General features: G+C 54.2%; 2 protein-coding genes across 2 annotated transcripts in view; both read left to right on the top strand.

Moving 5' to 3' along the window:
- The window catches only part of SMPDL3B (sphingomyelin phosphodiesterase acid like 3B), a 31,069-nt gene extending 24,007 nt beyond the window's left edge, over positions 1-7,062 (top strand). The window contains exons 4-8 of the mRNA XM_068969165.1: positions 387-530; positions 2,169-2,341; positions 3,983-4,163; positions 4,247-4,380; positions 6,697-7,062. Coding sequence (XP_068825266.1) covers positions 387-530; positions 2,169-2,341; positions 3,983-4,163; positions 4,247-4,380; positions 6,697-7,062 — 998 coding nt within the window. The remainder of the gene's footprint in view (positions 1-386; positions 531-2,168; positions 2,342-3,982; positions 4,164-4,246; positions 4,381-6,696) is intronic.
- Positions 7,063-7,903: 841 nt separating this feature from the next.
- Positions 7,904-14,676, top strand: XKR8 (XK related 8). Its single transcript, XM_068969205.1, has 3 exons — positions 7,904-8,196; positions 10,753-10,949; positions 13,435-14,676. The coding sequence occupies exons 1-3, from the start codon at positions 7,904-7,906 to the stop codon at positions 14,142-14,144; spliced, it is 1,200 nt and encodes a 399-aa protein (XP_068825306.1). The 3' UTR covers positions 14,145-14,676.

The following is a 14,676-nucleotide window of genomic DNA, read 5'->3' as shown; positions in this document are numbered from 1 at the left end:
GTTTTCTCTTAAATGAATGCTTATGGCTGCTTGCCTCTATATTACAGAGGAGTTTCTTTTCCCAGGCAGTTATAGTTATGACTTCTGGCTCTGTGGACAATTCCTCACGGGAATTCTATGACCTCTTTTGGTGGAGCTCAGCGTTTCCAGATTTTATTTGGCTGCATTGGGTCTTAGTTGCAGCATGAGGGATCTTTGATCTTGATCGCGGCACGTGGGATCTTAAGTTGCAGCATGAAGGATTTTTTTAGTTGCGGCATGTGAAATCTAGGTCCCTGACGAGAGATTGAACCTCAGCCTTCTGCATTGGGAGCGTAGAGTCTTAGCCACTGGATTACCAGGAAAGTCCTCCATATATATTTTTATATTTCTTTTTTTCCTCCCAGATACTAAAGTCTACGCTGCTTTGGGAAATCATGACTTTCACCCCAAAAACCAATTACCTGCAGGGAGCAACAATATCTACAACCAGGTAGCAGAGCTGTGGCGACCCTGGCTTAGTAACGAATCTGTCACTCTCTTCAAAGAAGGTACTAACATCATGTGCTACTGTAAGGAGCCCTTTATGCCAAAGACTGATCTAATTTCATTTTCACAACACCTCTGTGAAATAGGAACTGATTTTATCCCCATTTTACAGATTAGGAGACTGAGGCTTGAATATACTAAGTCACTTGGCCAAGGTCACCTAGTTTAGAGGATGCAGTGGAAATTCCTAATAACCTACTTTCACAGCCTTGAGAAACTTCACAGAGAAACTATATTGGTGATTATTTTTCATGTCTTTCTTAGAATTATAGCCTTGTTAAAAATGCCAGGGCCAGACCCAGAAGGGATTATGACTAGGATCATAAAAGCATGGACGTTGGAATGCTCGCTGTCAGGCATGAATGCTGTCTATGCGCTTGCTAATTGTTCCTGAGACTAGCCCAGAAGGGAATGGCCTGGGATAAACACATGGAGATCTGGACTATTTCAGTGTAGCCCATGATATTTAGGAGTATGTAACTGATATTGGAGAAGGAAATGGCACTCCAGTACTCTTGCCTGGAAAATCCCATGGACAGATGGAGGAGCCTGGTAGGCTACAGTCTATGGGGTCACAAAGAGTAGGACATCACTGAGTGACTTCACTTTCTTTCACTTTCAACTGATATGGCATGTGTCTTGAGAAAGATAAGATCTGAGAAAGTCTTGTAGTCTGCAGTCAGGAATAAAAACTGGACTCAGAGTGGACTCTGCACCTCAGTCCAATAGAGGCTGCTGGTCCCCTGAGCCACTGAGCCACTGAGCCAGATGTTGTATTCTGTCTTCATTCTCGTCGCTCCTGGACCATTAGGGCAACAGAGGAGGCGACCTCAGGAGCAGGATCCAGGGCTGATCCCAATGCCCATCTTCTTAACCACACAGCACTAATGAGAATCAGAAGTGAATATTCCTCGAGCACTTTCTGTGTGCCTGGCACTGCCCTCAGTCCACTGCTAGATTCCTCACAATAGCCCTTGCAGGGGCAGTGACCTTTGGTTCAAGCCAGGTTTCTGAACCTTGCCACTGTTGACATTTGGGGAGGGGTAATTTGTTGGGGGGGGGGCTGTCCTGTACATTGTAGGGTGTTCAGCAGCATCACTGGCCTTTATCCACTAGTTGCAAGTAACATCTCCCATTGTGAAAACCAAAAATGTCTCCAGACATTGCCAGGTGTCTCCTTGGGGACAAAATCACCAGGTTGAGAATCACTGGTATGGGGGACACAGCATCCCAAGGAGACCCGACCTCCTCTCATTCCTTCCCTCAGTAGCACAGAAGCCCATTGATTTAATCCACTGCTCCTGGGGCAGAGAGCTGAGTGGAGAAGGGCTGACAGTGAATCCAGAGGGATAAACACACCCCCATGTTATTCCCATTCTATGGAGGAGGAAACTGAGGCATCAAGACCTTAAGGAACTTTCCCCAAGTGGCACAGGTAGTAAGGGATAGAACCAGGACTTGAACCCAGGCAGCCTGGCTCCAGAGCCTTTGGTCCTACCCATGATGCTCATCCTGTGGGAAAAAAGGGAAGGGGGGATGCCAAGGAAGGAGAAGGTGGGCAAGTGAAGTAACAGGGGACAGAGTGTGTCTGCCTGGAGGCAAGAGACCCCTTCAGATCCCCCATGGCCGTGATGTCCTAGGTGCCTTCTATTCTGAGAAACTGCCAGGGCTGAGCGGGGCTGGGCGAATCGTGGTCCTCAACACCAACCTGTACTACAGCAGCAATGAGCAGACGGCCGGCATGGTGGACCCCAGCCAGCAGTTCCAGTGGCTGGACGAAGTGCTGACCAAGGCATCCCAGGCTGGGGAAATGGTAAGGGCTCCCTGCTCCTCTCCTCCCTCCCTGGGGTCTCTTCCTGAACAAGTCCCCCACTTTGGCACAGACTCACACCCACTCACTCAAGATGCTCACGACACAGAGGGTCCCTCATCAGCTTGGCACCTGAGAGGGCTTCTTCCATCCTCACAACAGCCTGTGAGGCTGGGACCCATTGTGCTGTGAGGCTCCTGGTGGGGCAGTGACGGTCTCAAGTCACACAGAGTGGTGGGGCTGAGATCCCCTGGAGTAGGAAACAGCTCCTCACTCTAGCATTCCTGCCTGGAGAATTCCATGGACAGAGGAGCCTGCCAGGCTACAGCCCATGGGGTCGCAAAGAGTCGGACACGCCTGAGAGACTATCATTCACTCACTGAGGCTAGAACCCCAGTCTCCAGAGGCCACGTCCAGCACAGCTGCAGCCACAGTGTGGGCCAGACCTCAGAGACATGCCTTGCCCTTGAGGCGTGTCCATCTATTCCGCTGTGAGGTGTATCCGCTTTGTCCTCTGTGAGGTGTGTCGCTCTAGTCTGCTGGGCTGGCAGCCCCCGATGAATGGCCTTGTGTCTCATTTGCCTGAGTCCCTGCTCTGGCCAGTGCCTCCCGGCAGGATCTCATGGCTGGTGCTTTTGAGTCCTCACTATACATCAGATAAGTTGCTAAGTGCTTTATAGGGATATATGAACTCTCAAAACCGCACCGGTCAGGTAGCCTTCCTGATGAGAAAACGGAAGCTCAGAGAGGTCACACACATCTGGTATCCAACGGTGGTCTGTCTCCAAAGCTCACACTCTTCACTGCCCTCCTTACCAGCCACCACTGCCCCACCCCACCATTCTACCTCTTGCAGTGGGGGCCAAGGGCCCAGGCACTGTCATTATAGCTGAGGGACTCAATGAATGCAAGATGTGAACACATGTTACTACTACACAGCAGAGGTTATAAACCAAGTAAGGAAGTTTTGGTTACAGTGCCTGAGCTCTCCAACAGGAGAAGACTCATCTGAAGGATCAGAAAGATTTCATAAGAAGGGTTTTGAAGCATGGGCAGGATTTACAGAGGGCTTCCCAGATGGCTCCTAGAGAAGGAAATGGCAACCCACTCCACTGTTCTGCCCTGGAGAATTTCATGGACCGTATAGTCCATGGGATTGCGAAGAGTCAGACATGACTGAGCAACTTTCACTTTCGCTTTCCCAGATGGCTCAATGGTAAAGAATCCGCCTGCCAATGCAGGAGACATGGGTTCGATCCCTGGGTCGGGAAGGTCCCCTAGAGGAGGAAATAGCAACCCACTCCAGTATTCTTGCCTGGGCAATCCCACGGACAAAGGAGTCTGGCGGACTACGCAGTCTATGGGGTCACAAAGAACCGGACACGACTGAGCGACTAAACAGTAACGTCAGAATTTACAGAAGTGAACAGGAGAAGGGTGGTTTGGGTGGCAGGCATAGTATGGGCAAATGCAGCACCTTCATTGCTGAGTACAGAGAGATGCCAGAATCACCTGGGAGAGGGAAGGGGGAGGAGGTACCTTGGAGCCTGTCGCTTGCTTTTGGGGAGATGGGTAGACTGTGAGGGGTGGAGAGGAGTTGGGGAAAGCAGCTCTGAACCCCCGCTGGGTACCCCTTCTTCATAGGTGTACATCATCGGCCACGTGCCCCCGGGCTTCTTTGAGAAAACACGGAACAAAGCATGGTTCCGGGAGGGCTTCAACGAGGAGTACCTGAAGGTGGTCCAGAGGCACCACCGAGTCATCGCAGGGCAGTTCTTTGGGCACCACCACACCGACAGCTTTCGGATGTTCTATGACGGTGCAGGTACCCACCCTGGAGGGCAATGGCCAGCCCACTTCCCTCCCCCGGTCATCAAACTCTCAGCTCCACTGTCTCTCTCCTGGAAGGTGCCCCCATCAATGTCATGTTCCTTACACCTGGGGTCACCCCGTGGAAAACCACGTTACCTGGAGTGGTCAACGGAGCCAACAATCCAGGCATCCGGGTGTTTGAATACGACCGAGCTACGCTGAGCCTGCAGGTCAGGAGCCTTGGGTCTGCTGGGGCCAGAGAAGGTGGGGGAGGGACCTAAATGGATCACCACCTTCCCCAGCTAATCCACCCGAGCCTCAGGAAGGGCAAGTTACTTCCACCCTTTGAGAGCTCAGCATTAGAACCCTGGAGCTACCTCCAAATCCTGCTACCAGGTCAGATCAGCTCTCCCCCAAATCGCCCTTTGCCCCGGTCACTGCCGGGGCCTCCTATTTGGTCTCCCTGCCTCCCGCCCAGCCCCACTGGAGCTCATCTGGTACAGCAGAGCAGAAGGGATTAATCTTTCTTAAGCACTTGTCTCTCTCCTGCTCAAAAATCTTCAGTGGCTCCCCAGTGCCTCCCAGACAAGTTGGATCTCTTTGGCCTGGCAGTCAGTCTCTCACAGTGTGACCGCAGGCCCGCTGCCCATGTCTCCTCTACACTGACTGGGTTGCAGCCAAGCAGGCCCCTACTCATCGAGCAATCCCACACCTACTGGGTTGTGCTGGTGACTACAGAAATGACAAAGGAGTATGATTCCTTAATGTAGGCAACAAAATGTGTTAAGCACCTGCCACGTGTCAGGCCCTGTGCTAAGCTCAGGAGACACAGAGGTGAACAAATGTCTCCGCTCTCCCGGAGCTGACATCCTTACCGGAGGGAGACAGTCAAACAAACACAGTAAAGTTAAGTGCGGCGTGAAATCAGTGCTAAGGAGAGAAGAGGGTGAGGAGGCAGCAGGTGACAGTTACGGAGCACGTGCATGTGTGTGTGGTGTCAGGTAGATGGGGTGAGGAAGTGTCACTGATAGGGTGACATCTGAACTCTGAGTCAAGTCAGTGAGTGAGCCACGTGAGTGTCTGCCGAATGAGGAGGAAGGCTGGGTGTGTTGGTGGGGAGGGGCAAGAAGGCCTGTGGGGGTCACAGTGGAGGTCATGTCACAGCTGTGAGTAAGACTCTGGAATTTAAAAAAAAAAATCACTATTCTGCTGGGTGAGGAACCGGCTGTAGGGGGCAAGGGTGGAAATGTGGGGATCAGTGAAGAGGCAACTACAACCACTGAGAGGTGGCAGTGGTGTGAGCCAGGGTGGTTGCAGCAGCTCATGAGGAGAGCTAGGTCCTGGATGGATTTATTTTTCAAAGCATTAATTTTATTATTTGGCTACGTCAGGTCCTAGTTGTGGCATGCAGGATCTCTAGTTGGGGCATGGAAGAAACTCTCAGCTGCAGCATGTAGGATCTAGTTCCCTGACCAGGGATCGAATCCAGGGACCCTTAATTGGGAGCACGGACTCTTAGCCACTGGACCACCAAGGAAGTCCTGGCTGTATTTTGAAGGCAGAGTGGACAGGATTTGCTGGTGGACTGGATGAGGGGTGGAAGAGAAAGTGAGGAAGCAACGAGGGCTCCAAGGCTTTGAATGGAGCACCTAAAAGGATGAGGTTGCCATTTACTGAAACGGGATCACTGCGGGAGGAGCAGGTTTTGGAGGGAAGATCAGAAGCCTGGTTTTCCTGTTAACTTTGGGATGTCTATATGGCATCCAAGTGAAAATGCCAAGGGAGGAGGCAGCTGAATGTTCAAGTTGGAGTTGGAGTTCCAGAAAGAGGTGGGTGCAGAGACTTAACCTTGGCTATTCAAAACCAGGGACTGCCTGAGACACTAGGTCCTTGACTCTAGAGTAGAAGCAGGCTGAGGATTTTTAAGAGTATGGTCTGTTGGCCACATGGGCACTTGGCCCGCAGGTGGTGTGAAATGAAATAATGTAGATGCCTAGCAGAAAGTTGGCATCCATACACAGCAGCCCCTCTTACCCCACCTCTGCTGATCTGAAGCAGATCCTCAAACTTGGGTGGAAAGCACTGGACAGATAAGCCTTCCACATTCTAGTCCAGAAAATGCACCTGAGTTCTAGATGTCTTGGGTGCATCCCAAGCCCCCATCAAAACACAATTCTATAACCTCTCTCAGTCAGGCATTCCACTACTTTTAGGTTGCATTTTATCCATTCTTTCTGCAAATACTTTACTGAAAATCTTCTGTGCACCCGTGAACAGAAAATACACAGGCCATGGAGTAAACAACTTGGGTTCCAATCCTGCTCAGGCACCTGTGAGACTCTGGCCAAATAAATTAACCTCTTTAAGACTCGGTTTCCTCATCTGTGAAATGGGAATGATAATGCAGTTACCTCAGGAGTTTGGACCAGCTGATGTCTGCCAAGCATACTACAAGTGGTCGTGATTGCAGATGTTAGAATCCGGGATCAAATGCAAGGTGGAGGGTTGGGGGCGGAAGTGGACAGCGGCTCGCGTCCCCTCTGCAGGACATGGTGACCTACTTCTTGAACCTGAGCCAGGCGAATGCGCTGGGGGCGCCACGCTGGGAGCTCGAGTACCGGGTGACCGAGGCCTACGGGGTGCCAGACGCAGGCGCCCGCTCCATGCACGCGGCGCTGGGCCGCATCGCCAGCGACCAGGGCGCGCTACAGCGCTACTACGTCTACAACTCGGTCAGTTACGACACGCGGGCCTGCGACGAGGCGTGCCGCGCCGAACACGTCTGCGCGCTGCGCGAGGTGGCCTTCGACCGGTACGCCGCTTGCCTGCGCGCCCCCGGCGTCGCGCCCGCGCCCTGCCTCGCGCTCCTGCCCGCGGCGCTGCTGGGCCTGCGCGCGCTGCTCTTGTCCTGACCTTGGGGGACCAACGGCCTACGCGCTTGGTAAAATGGAGGCAGCATCAGCCCTGAGAGCTGGACTCTTCAATCCTTTCCCTTCCCCGCGACAGCAGAATGAACTGGGACTGGGCAGACGATCAGGAAACGAAGCCCCGAAGGTCCCACCAGGAGCACATTTCTTTCACGTTTCATGTTTTATCCAAAACACTCTGTGCTCGTCATGCATGTTATTAATTTATAAATCATGTTTATAAAACTCCCTTGCCCCGTTATTGAAAGTCCTCCCCTCCTCCTATTCGGATAATCCGAGTAAAATGAGGTGCCAGGAAGATGGGCCTGGCTGACCCAGTGCCCTCCGTCTCCCCTGGCACGTGGCCCGGCCTCGAGGTATCCAGTCAGGGATCGGATCGGGCTTTGGCTTTTGGTTTTGCAGCAGTGCGGACGTGAGACAAGGCAGTTCTAACCCGGGCGCTCATCTGCGGGCCATATTCTCCGCCTTGGGCCTCCAGGATAAAACAAGCCTGCTACACTGCACCTCGGACGGTGCGTCTTCGGGCCTAGCGGTTCTCGGGGCCCTCTGGGCTCAGCGGGGCCTGGAGGGGGCGGGGCGGGGAAGCCCTAGGCAGCTTGCCGGGCCAGAGAGCACTGAGACCGCGGGTGCCCCAGCCGCGGGGTCTCCGGGCCTCGCTCCTCCCCGGACGGGGCGGGACAGGGAAGTCCCGCCCAGCGGTCCGGTCCTGGGCGGCCCCGAGGGCTGTGCACGCCTCCTTCCTGCCACTGCGCATCTGGGCGGGTTGCGACTCTGGGCCGGGAGGGCGGGCCTCAGCCCAAATAGAGGAGGGAGAGGCTCGCGGGTCATGCCCTGGTCGCCCCGCGCCGTGCTCTTAAGGGACCTAGTCCTTGGAATATTGGGCACCCTCGCCTTCCTGATCGACCTGGGCGCCGATTTGTGGGCCGCGAGCCAGTATGTGCTCAGCGGTCGCTACCTGTGGGCCGCGCTGGTGCTGGCGCTGTTGGGCCTCGCCTCGGTCGCGCTGCAGCTCTTCAGCTGGATCTGGCTGCGCTCCGACGTCTCCAGCCCGCTCGCGCCGAAGCCCCCTGGCCGGCACCTGGCGCTGTTGCATCTCCTCCAGCTGGGTTACCTGTACAGGTGAGCGCCCCGCCCCTGGGGAGCGAGAAGGGGGAACGGAGGTCACGTCACCTCCTGCTGCTGGGCTGACTCTGGGACACGGGGGCGCGGAGAGGAGAGGACTGCGACCCAGGAGAGGGAACTAAGCCCCTGCTAGTTTAGAGGGCGCCCCTCCCACCAGGTAAACTCCTGGCCTCTGATGGAGGAAAATTCCGGCTGACGGCCCTCAGAGCTCATCACTCGAGCTTCCTGGCACAAGTGAAGAAACAGGGACCCAGACAGGAAACTGAGGCACACGACTTGGAGTCAGGCCCTTTGGGATCCACTTCTGGCCTTACCACCGGTGGCCTCCTTCCAGGCTTTTTCAGAGCCTCAGTTCCCTCCTCTGTTAAAAGCAGGTTGTCATCCGGAGGTGGGTGTGGCGAGAAACCCGTCGTGAAGGGCGCAGCTCCTGGCCGGGGCGGACTCTGTTCTAATGGCAGTGGGACCCAGCAGTTCTTTTTTAGCTGTGGTCGGAGCCTTGGGCAAGTCACTTGACCCTCCTCCAGATCTGTTTACTCAGTGTTCCAGAGGCTCCCAGTGTAAGGACTTAATGGAATGAGACCTGTGAATTGCCCCCGTGCAGAGTGAGCAGCAGCGTCAGCTCACTTCATGATCAGCTAGCTGGGTCACCTGGCAGTTTGAGCAGCCCTGACCCCCAGAGCAGCACTTGGTCCCTCACGGCCAGTGCCCCCACCTTATCTTCCCCAGCTGTGTTCTCCATGAGCACTTGCTCCCCACCCCACCCCTCACCCCCAGAGCCAAGCAAGAGGGCAGAGATGGGGCCTGCCTCATGTATGTTCCTGGAGCCAGGCAGGACTGGGCGCAGGGGTTGCGGGGGTGGGGGGAGCCTACAAAATCTGTGTGTGGGCTGTGCTGCTTTTCAGAAGTGGCAGGACCATCTGGAGACGGGGAAAGTGAAACGAAGGGGTCAGAGTCATGCGACAAAGTCAGGATGTCCAGATCTTGCCTTGAGTCTCCAGGAGTGGGCGAGAGGAACTTTGAATGTTGCAGTTTCACCTGAGGGACTGGCCGGGCATCAATAACACCCCTGATGAACACGAAGGGGCACAGATATTACAGTCCTGGCAGCCTGCAATGAGCCCTGAATCGATAACTGCATCATGCATCTTCTATTTTTGCTGAGCATGAGTCGGACAGACTGTATTGAGCTTTACTTGAGAAACGGTCTCTGTTCCAGCCTGTGACTAGGCCAAGGCCTCTGCCAGGGCACTGGGGAACAACCCCCAACCTGGGCATGCATGTCTGTTCTCTTAGCATGTTGTCAAGACCATCCAGGAGAAGTGAGGCTAAATGTCTAATGAATGAATTTGAAATGAGTGAGTGGGTTCACCTCCCAAGAACCAACTGAGATCAGTTCTGGGCAGGCAAGATCCTGGTGCATCCTCCACCTCCCTCAGGCCAGTGGGTCACTTAGGTCTGCCTGTGCAACCTCTGGACCCTCTCTCTCATTTAAAAATTTTTATTTATTTTTGGCTGTGCTGGGCCTTGCTTGATGTGTGGGTTTTCTCTAGTTGCAGTGAGCAGGGGCTGCTCTTTGTTGCGGTGCACAACCTTCTCATTGCGGTGGCGTCTCTTGTTGTGGAGCACGGGCTCTAGGCAAACAGGCTTCAGTAGTTGCAGGGCGTGGGCTTAGTTGCCCCAGGGCGTATGGCATCTTCCCTCGGACAGGGATCAAACCTGTATCCCCTGCATTGGCAGGCGGATTCTTAGCCACTGGACCACCAGGGAAGACCTCTCTGGACCCTCTTAACTCTGCCCCGTCTTTGCTCCCATCACTCTGGGCAGGCCTCTCCAATGGATCCCTGGGTGCTCTTTCTATAGCACAGTAGGACCTGTCTCATCTGTGCTCAGAAGCTCTCCATGGCTCCCCTTCCCCACAGGATCCTAAGAAATTCTTCAGTTCAGTTCAGTTCAGTCGCTCAGTCGTGTCTGACTCTTTGCAACCCAATGAATCTGCAGCACGCCAGGCCTCCCTGTCCATCACCAACTCTCGGAGTTTACCCAAACTCATGTCCATCAAGTCGGTAATGCCATCCAGCCATCTCATCCTCTGTCGTCCCCTTCTCCTCCTGCCCCCAATCCCTCCCAGCATCAGGGTCTTTTCCAATGAGAAAATCTTAGGCTTGCTGAAATTTGAGAACGATCCCTTTAGGCACTTTCATGGTACATCTTTCAAATTCAGACAGCTTGGCGTCCAAATCCTGTTTCCACTGCTCATTCGCTCTTTGGTCCTGTTTCCCCATCTATAAAATGGGGATGTTGTAAAGGAGGAAATGGGACAAGGTTAGTGATGAGCTTGGAATGGTGGCTACTGCAGGAGCAGGAGCAGTAATCTATCCCCATTTCACAGATGAAGAAACAAGTTCAGTGAGGTTAAGTTGCTTGCCCAAGGTCCCATTGCGTGTATGTGACAAGCCAGGATTGGAGCCTGTCTGCATCTATTCAGTGGGGAGAGAAGGAAGAATGCCACTGGATGCTAACCAGGCCCCTTGGGGCATCGTGTGTGCTGCCTAGGTGTGTGCAGGGGCTGCAGCAGGGGCTGCTGGTGTGGCGGCAGGAGGTCCCCTCTGAGTTTGACGTGGCCTACGCCGACTTCCTCTCCCTGGACATCAGCATGCTGCGACTCTTCGAGACCTTCCTGGAGACGACACCGCAGCTCACCCTGGTGCTGGCCATCATCCTGCAGAGCGGCAGCGCTGAGTACTACCAGTGTGAGTGTCAGGCCCAAGGCCAGCCACCCCTGCCCACCACTCCCCGACAACCCCCCGCACCTTCATGCCTTGGGAAAGTTGCCCACAAACGTCAGAAAGCTTTTCTCTTTTTCATAAAGGCTGTTTAGAAAATAGGGGAATGTCCTTTAGAGAGGCAGGTCTGAGTTCCAATCCAAAGTCATGCTCCAGCCTTGAGTTTGGACAAAGAGGACTCTATCTCTCTGAGCTATTATTCTCATCTGTAAAATGGACATAGTCGATGATCCTTCCTCATAAGGTGAATGAAAAGTTTTTAAGTGAAGTGATGCATAGAAGGCCTAGTGCCTAATAAGTCTACAGTATTTTTACTAGTTTGAACATAACAGATAATGTATGCTGGTGCCTAATGTCTAATAAGAAATCAGTTAATCAACAGAGAAATTATTGAGCACCTTTGTACACTTAAGTCTCCATGGAGCACCTCCGTGCCTGTCCGTGTGTTAGAGACACCACAGTGAATAAGCAGACAGACACAGCCCCTGGCCTGCCAGGACCACAGACTGTAAAGCATGCAGTTACAGTAAAGCCAGTGGAGTGATCTGAAAAGGAAGAAAGCAGGTGGCTTCATAAACCACAGGAGAGGTTTGTGCAATGAGCAGCTTTGAGAGGGTTTTTAGGGAAGTGAGTTGCCCAAGGTCACATGCCAGCTGGCTGCCAAGTTAGGACTCCAGCTCACATCTGATTCAGGATCTCCACTTTCCCGTCTCCACCCTCGCACACTTGCTGCTGCACGTGGCACAGCCTCCAGAGGAGCCAGTCCCGGCTCTGCCACTGCTCGCTGCGGGACTTGGAGAGTCTTTCACTCTCTGGCCTCAGTTTCCACGGTCGTGCAAGTTGGGGAGTTGGACTCCATCTTCAAGGGTCCTTTCCGTTTGCTCATCTGGTTCTGCAATATTAATTGGCGAAAAACAAAACAGTACTAGCAGCTGTCTCGATTGAGCCCCTGCTGTTGGTCAGCACGGTGCAAAGTGCCACATCATCGTCGTTACATTCACAGCACCCTCTATCTCCACTCTACACGTGAGCAAAGAGGGGCTGAAAGGTGACGTGATTCTCCCTGGGACGCACAGCAGTCATTGGGTACAGACCGTCAGCCCTGTCCGTGGATTCTGCTCCTGCAGATTCCGAGGGCCAACCCTATTACCCCATTTTATATTAGAGACTTGAGCGCCTGTGGATTTGGGGAACCAATCCCCTGTGGATTCTGAGGGATGGCTGGGTTTTTGTCTGTTTGAGACCAGTGGGTATCCAGGACCAGGGCTAAGTGGAGACCATCTGCCCTGTGTGTATGGACTGGTGGGGATGGGAAACTGAGGGAAGAAGTGGATTTTCCCAACTTTTGTTTAGCGAACATTTCTTCAGCTGCTGCTATATGCCAGCTACTAGGCTGCTGAGGGGTCCCCGGGGGGCAAAATCTGTTTTCTACCCTGAAGGAGCTCAGAGATAAGGAAATAAGACTCCAGACAGAGGTAGGTTGTTATAGGACCTGCACGGCAGAGATGGGTGGGATGGTGTCAGGATGGGTGACTCTAGGGGATAGTCAAGCCAGAACTTGCAGGGTAAGGAGGAGTAGGCCAGAGGAAATAGGGATGGGTCTCCCTAATAAGCAAGGGCACAGCTTGTCAGGTCAGAGAATGCGGCATGTGGGGCAGCTGGAGGAACATCAGGCAGGCAGAGACCCTGAGGGTGGGGTAGTTAGAGAGGCCACAGAGCTGATTCCAGGCTGGGAGTGGGTTCCCGACCCACAGCAGGTTCCCAGAGAACATCTGTTGACTGAATGAGGTAGGAAGGCAGCCAGGGAGGAAGCTGTCGAGAGATGCTTCCAGCCCTCCTTGGAGGGCCTGGTGCTTCTAGTCTAGAATGGGCAACCAGGAGGTGGGAGGCGGATGTCTTGGAAAATCAAAACCAGGGCCTGGTCCGAGGGTGGAAGGGAGGAGGGTATGGGCTGTTCCAGCCACGTAACAGGGACATCCCTTCTGGCCCCCAGGAGGCGGCTTCAGTTAGAGGCTTGTCGTCACCCTGTGGGATTTCCTGCTTCCCTTTCTGAGATTAAGAAAAGGGGAACTGGATTGCTGGGGTTCCGATTCAAGAAAGGCATGGACTCTTCAAGGAAAGGAAGGTTTGGAATGTGCTCAGGGTGGGGCTGAGGCCCAGGGGGTACCCGATGCTGGGCGGTGGTGCTGATGAGAGTGTTGTCACACAGTCTCATCCTTGAAGAATGTAACAGGGGTAGCACTTGAAAGGTTTGTGGTGAAGGACAGACTCCCATGTGGATGGGAGCTCTGGTAGGGTTGTGTGAACTTACTGTGCTCCAGCTGTACTTTTCAACAAACTGGGAGCTCTAATACCCACCGCAGCGTGGCTACAAGCCCTCCACAGTGCCCACCACCTCTGGGGAGCGCCTGCAGGCTGCCCACAGGGCTCACCTGTCCACTCTTCTTCACAGGGGTCAGCATCTGTACGTCCTTTGTGGGTATCTCGTGGGCGCTGCTCGACTACCACCGGGCCCTGCGCACTTGCCTCCCTGCCAAGCCTCTCCTGGGAGTGGGCGCCTCCGTGATCTACTTCCTGTGGAACCTGCTGCTGCTGTGGCCCCGGGTGCTGGTCGTGGCCCTCTTCTCAGCCCTCTTCCCCCGCTACGTGGCCCTGCACTTCTTGGGCCTGTGGCTGGTGTTCCTTTTCTGGGTCTGGCTGCAGGGCACGGACTTCATGCCAGGGCCCCACTCTGAGTGGCTGTACCGGGCGACTGTGGCCACCATCCTGTATTTCTCCTGGTTTAACGTGGCTGAGGGCCACACCCGAGGCCGCGCCACCATCCACCTGGTGTTCCTGCTGAATGACAGCCTTCTCCTGGTGGTGGCCTGGGCGACTCAGAGTGCCTGGCTGCCCAGCGGGCGCCTGCTGCAGAGCCTGCTGCCTGTGGCCGGCGTCTGCTTCCTTCTGGGGCTGGCTCTGCGGCTGGCCTACTACTGCTGGCTGCACCCTAGCCGCCGCTGGGAGCCTGACCAGGTGGACGGGACTTGGGGTCTCCGCTCCCTTGAGGAACGTCAGCTCCCGCAGAACAGACGCATGGCCCACCTGGCTAGGAACTTTTTCCCCAAGCCAAGAGATGAAGCTGTTTTGCCATGGAAGGGAGAGGTGAATGGCGTCCTTTGAGGCAGGGTCAGACCCAGCCAGGGAGACTTGAGGCCAGATGGAATCGGTTAATAGAATGAAGATAAGCTACTAATGCTGCTATGGGCCTTGATTCACTCAATGAGCCCTTGATGCCTGATCTGTGCCAGGTACTGGAGACGAGAGTTGAGTTAAGACAGAGGTCCGCCATCAAGGAGGAGAACTAGATGAGAAGGGCTGGGCCCTGTTGGGTCGAGGGCCCCGGTTATGTATGAAACACTTTGGGAGGAAAGAAGAGACCCTCCACTGCACTCTTCCCCCACCCACATAGGCCAGAGCATCCCAGTGTTGGCATTTCTACCTCCTTGGCCACCTCTGAAATAACTGGTGGAGGTGCTCTTTCACCCTTGGTTGCCCTGCCCAGGGCTGAAAGGCCCCAGAACCTCCAGGATTATTCTTTGGAATTGTCCCCCTCCAGTCATTCAATTCATTCAGCAGATGTTTACCAAAGGCCTCTTACGTGCCAGGAGCATCATTCTGTTCTTTGCAGATCAGCTGCCATTTGTTTCAGCCC

The sequence above is a fragment of the Capricornis sumatraensis genome, chromosome 3, assembly GCF_032405125.1.
Source record: "Capricornis sumatraensis isolate serow.1 chromosome 3, serow.2, whole genome shotgun sequence".
In the NCBI taxonomy this organism is placed as follows: Eukaryota; Metazoa; Chordata; class Mammalia; order Artiodactyla; family Bovidae; genus Capricornis; species Capricornis sumatraensis.
This window is presented reverse-complemented; position numbering and strand designations above follow the sequence as displayed.

What these genes read in the sequence shown, in the direction of transcription:
- XKR8 (XM_068969205.1), top strand. Translation starts at nt 7,904, where the DNA reads ATGCCCTGGTCGCCCCGCGCCGTGCTCTTAAGGGACCTAGTCCTTGGA. An exon ending in CAGCTGGGTTACCTGTACAG is followed by an intron (nt 8,197 to 10,752) that starts GTGAGCGCCCCG and finishes TGTGCTGCCTAG; the next exon opens with GTGTGTGCAGGGGCTGCAGC. An exon ending in CAGCGCTGAGTACTACCAGT is followed by an intron (nt 10,950 to 13,434) that starts GTGAGTGTCAGG and finishes TCTTCTTCACAG; the next exon opens with GGGTCAGCATCTGTACGTCC.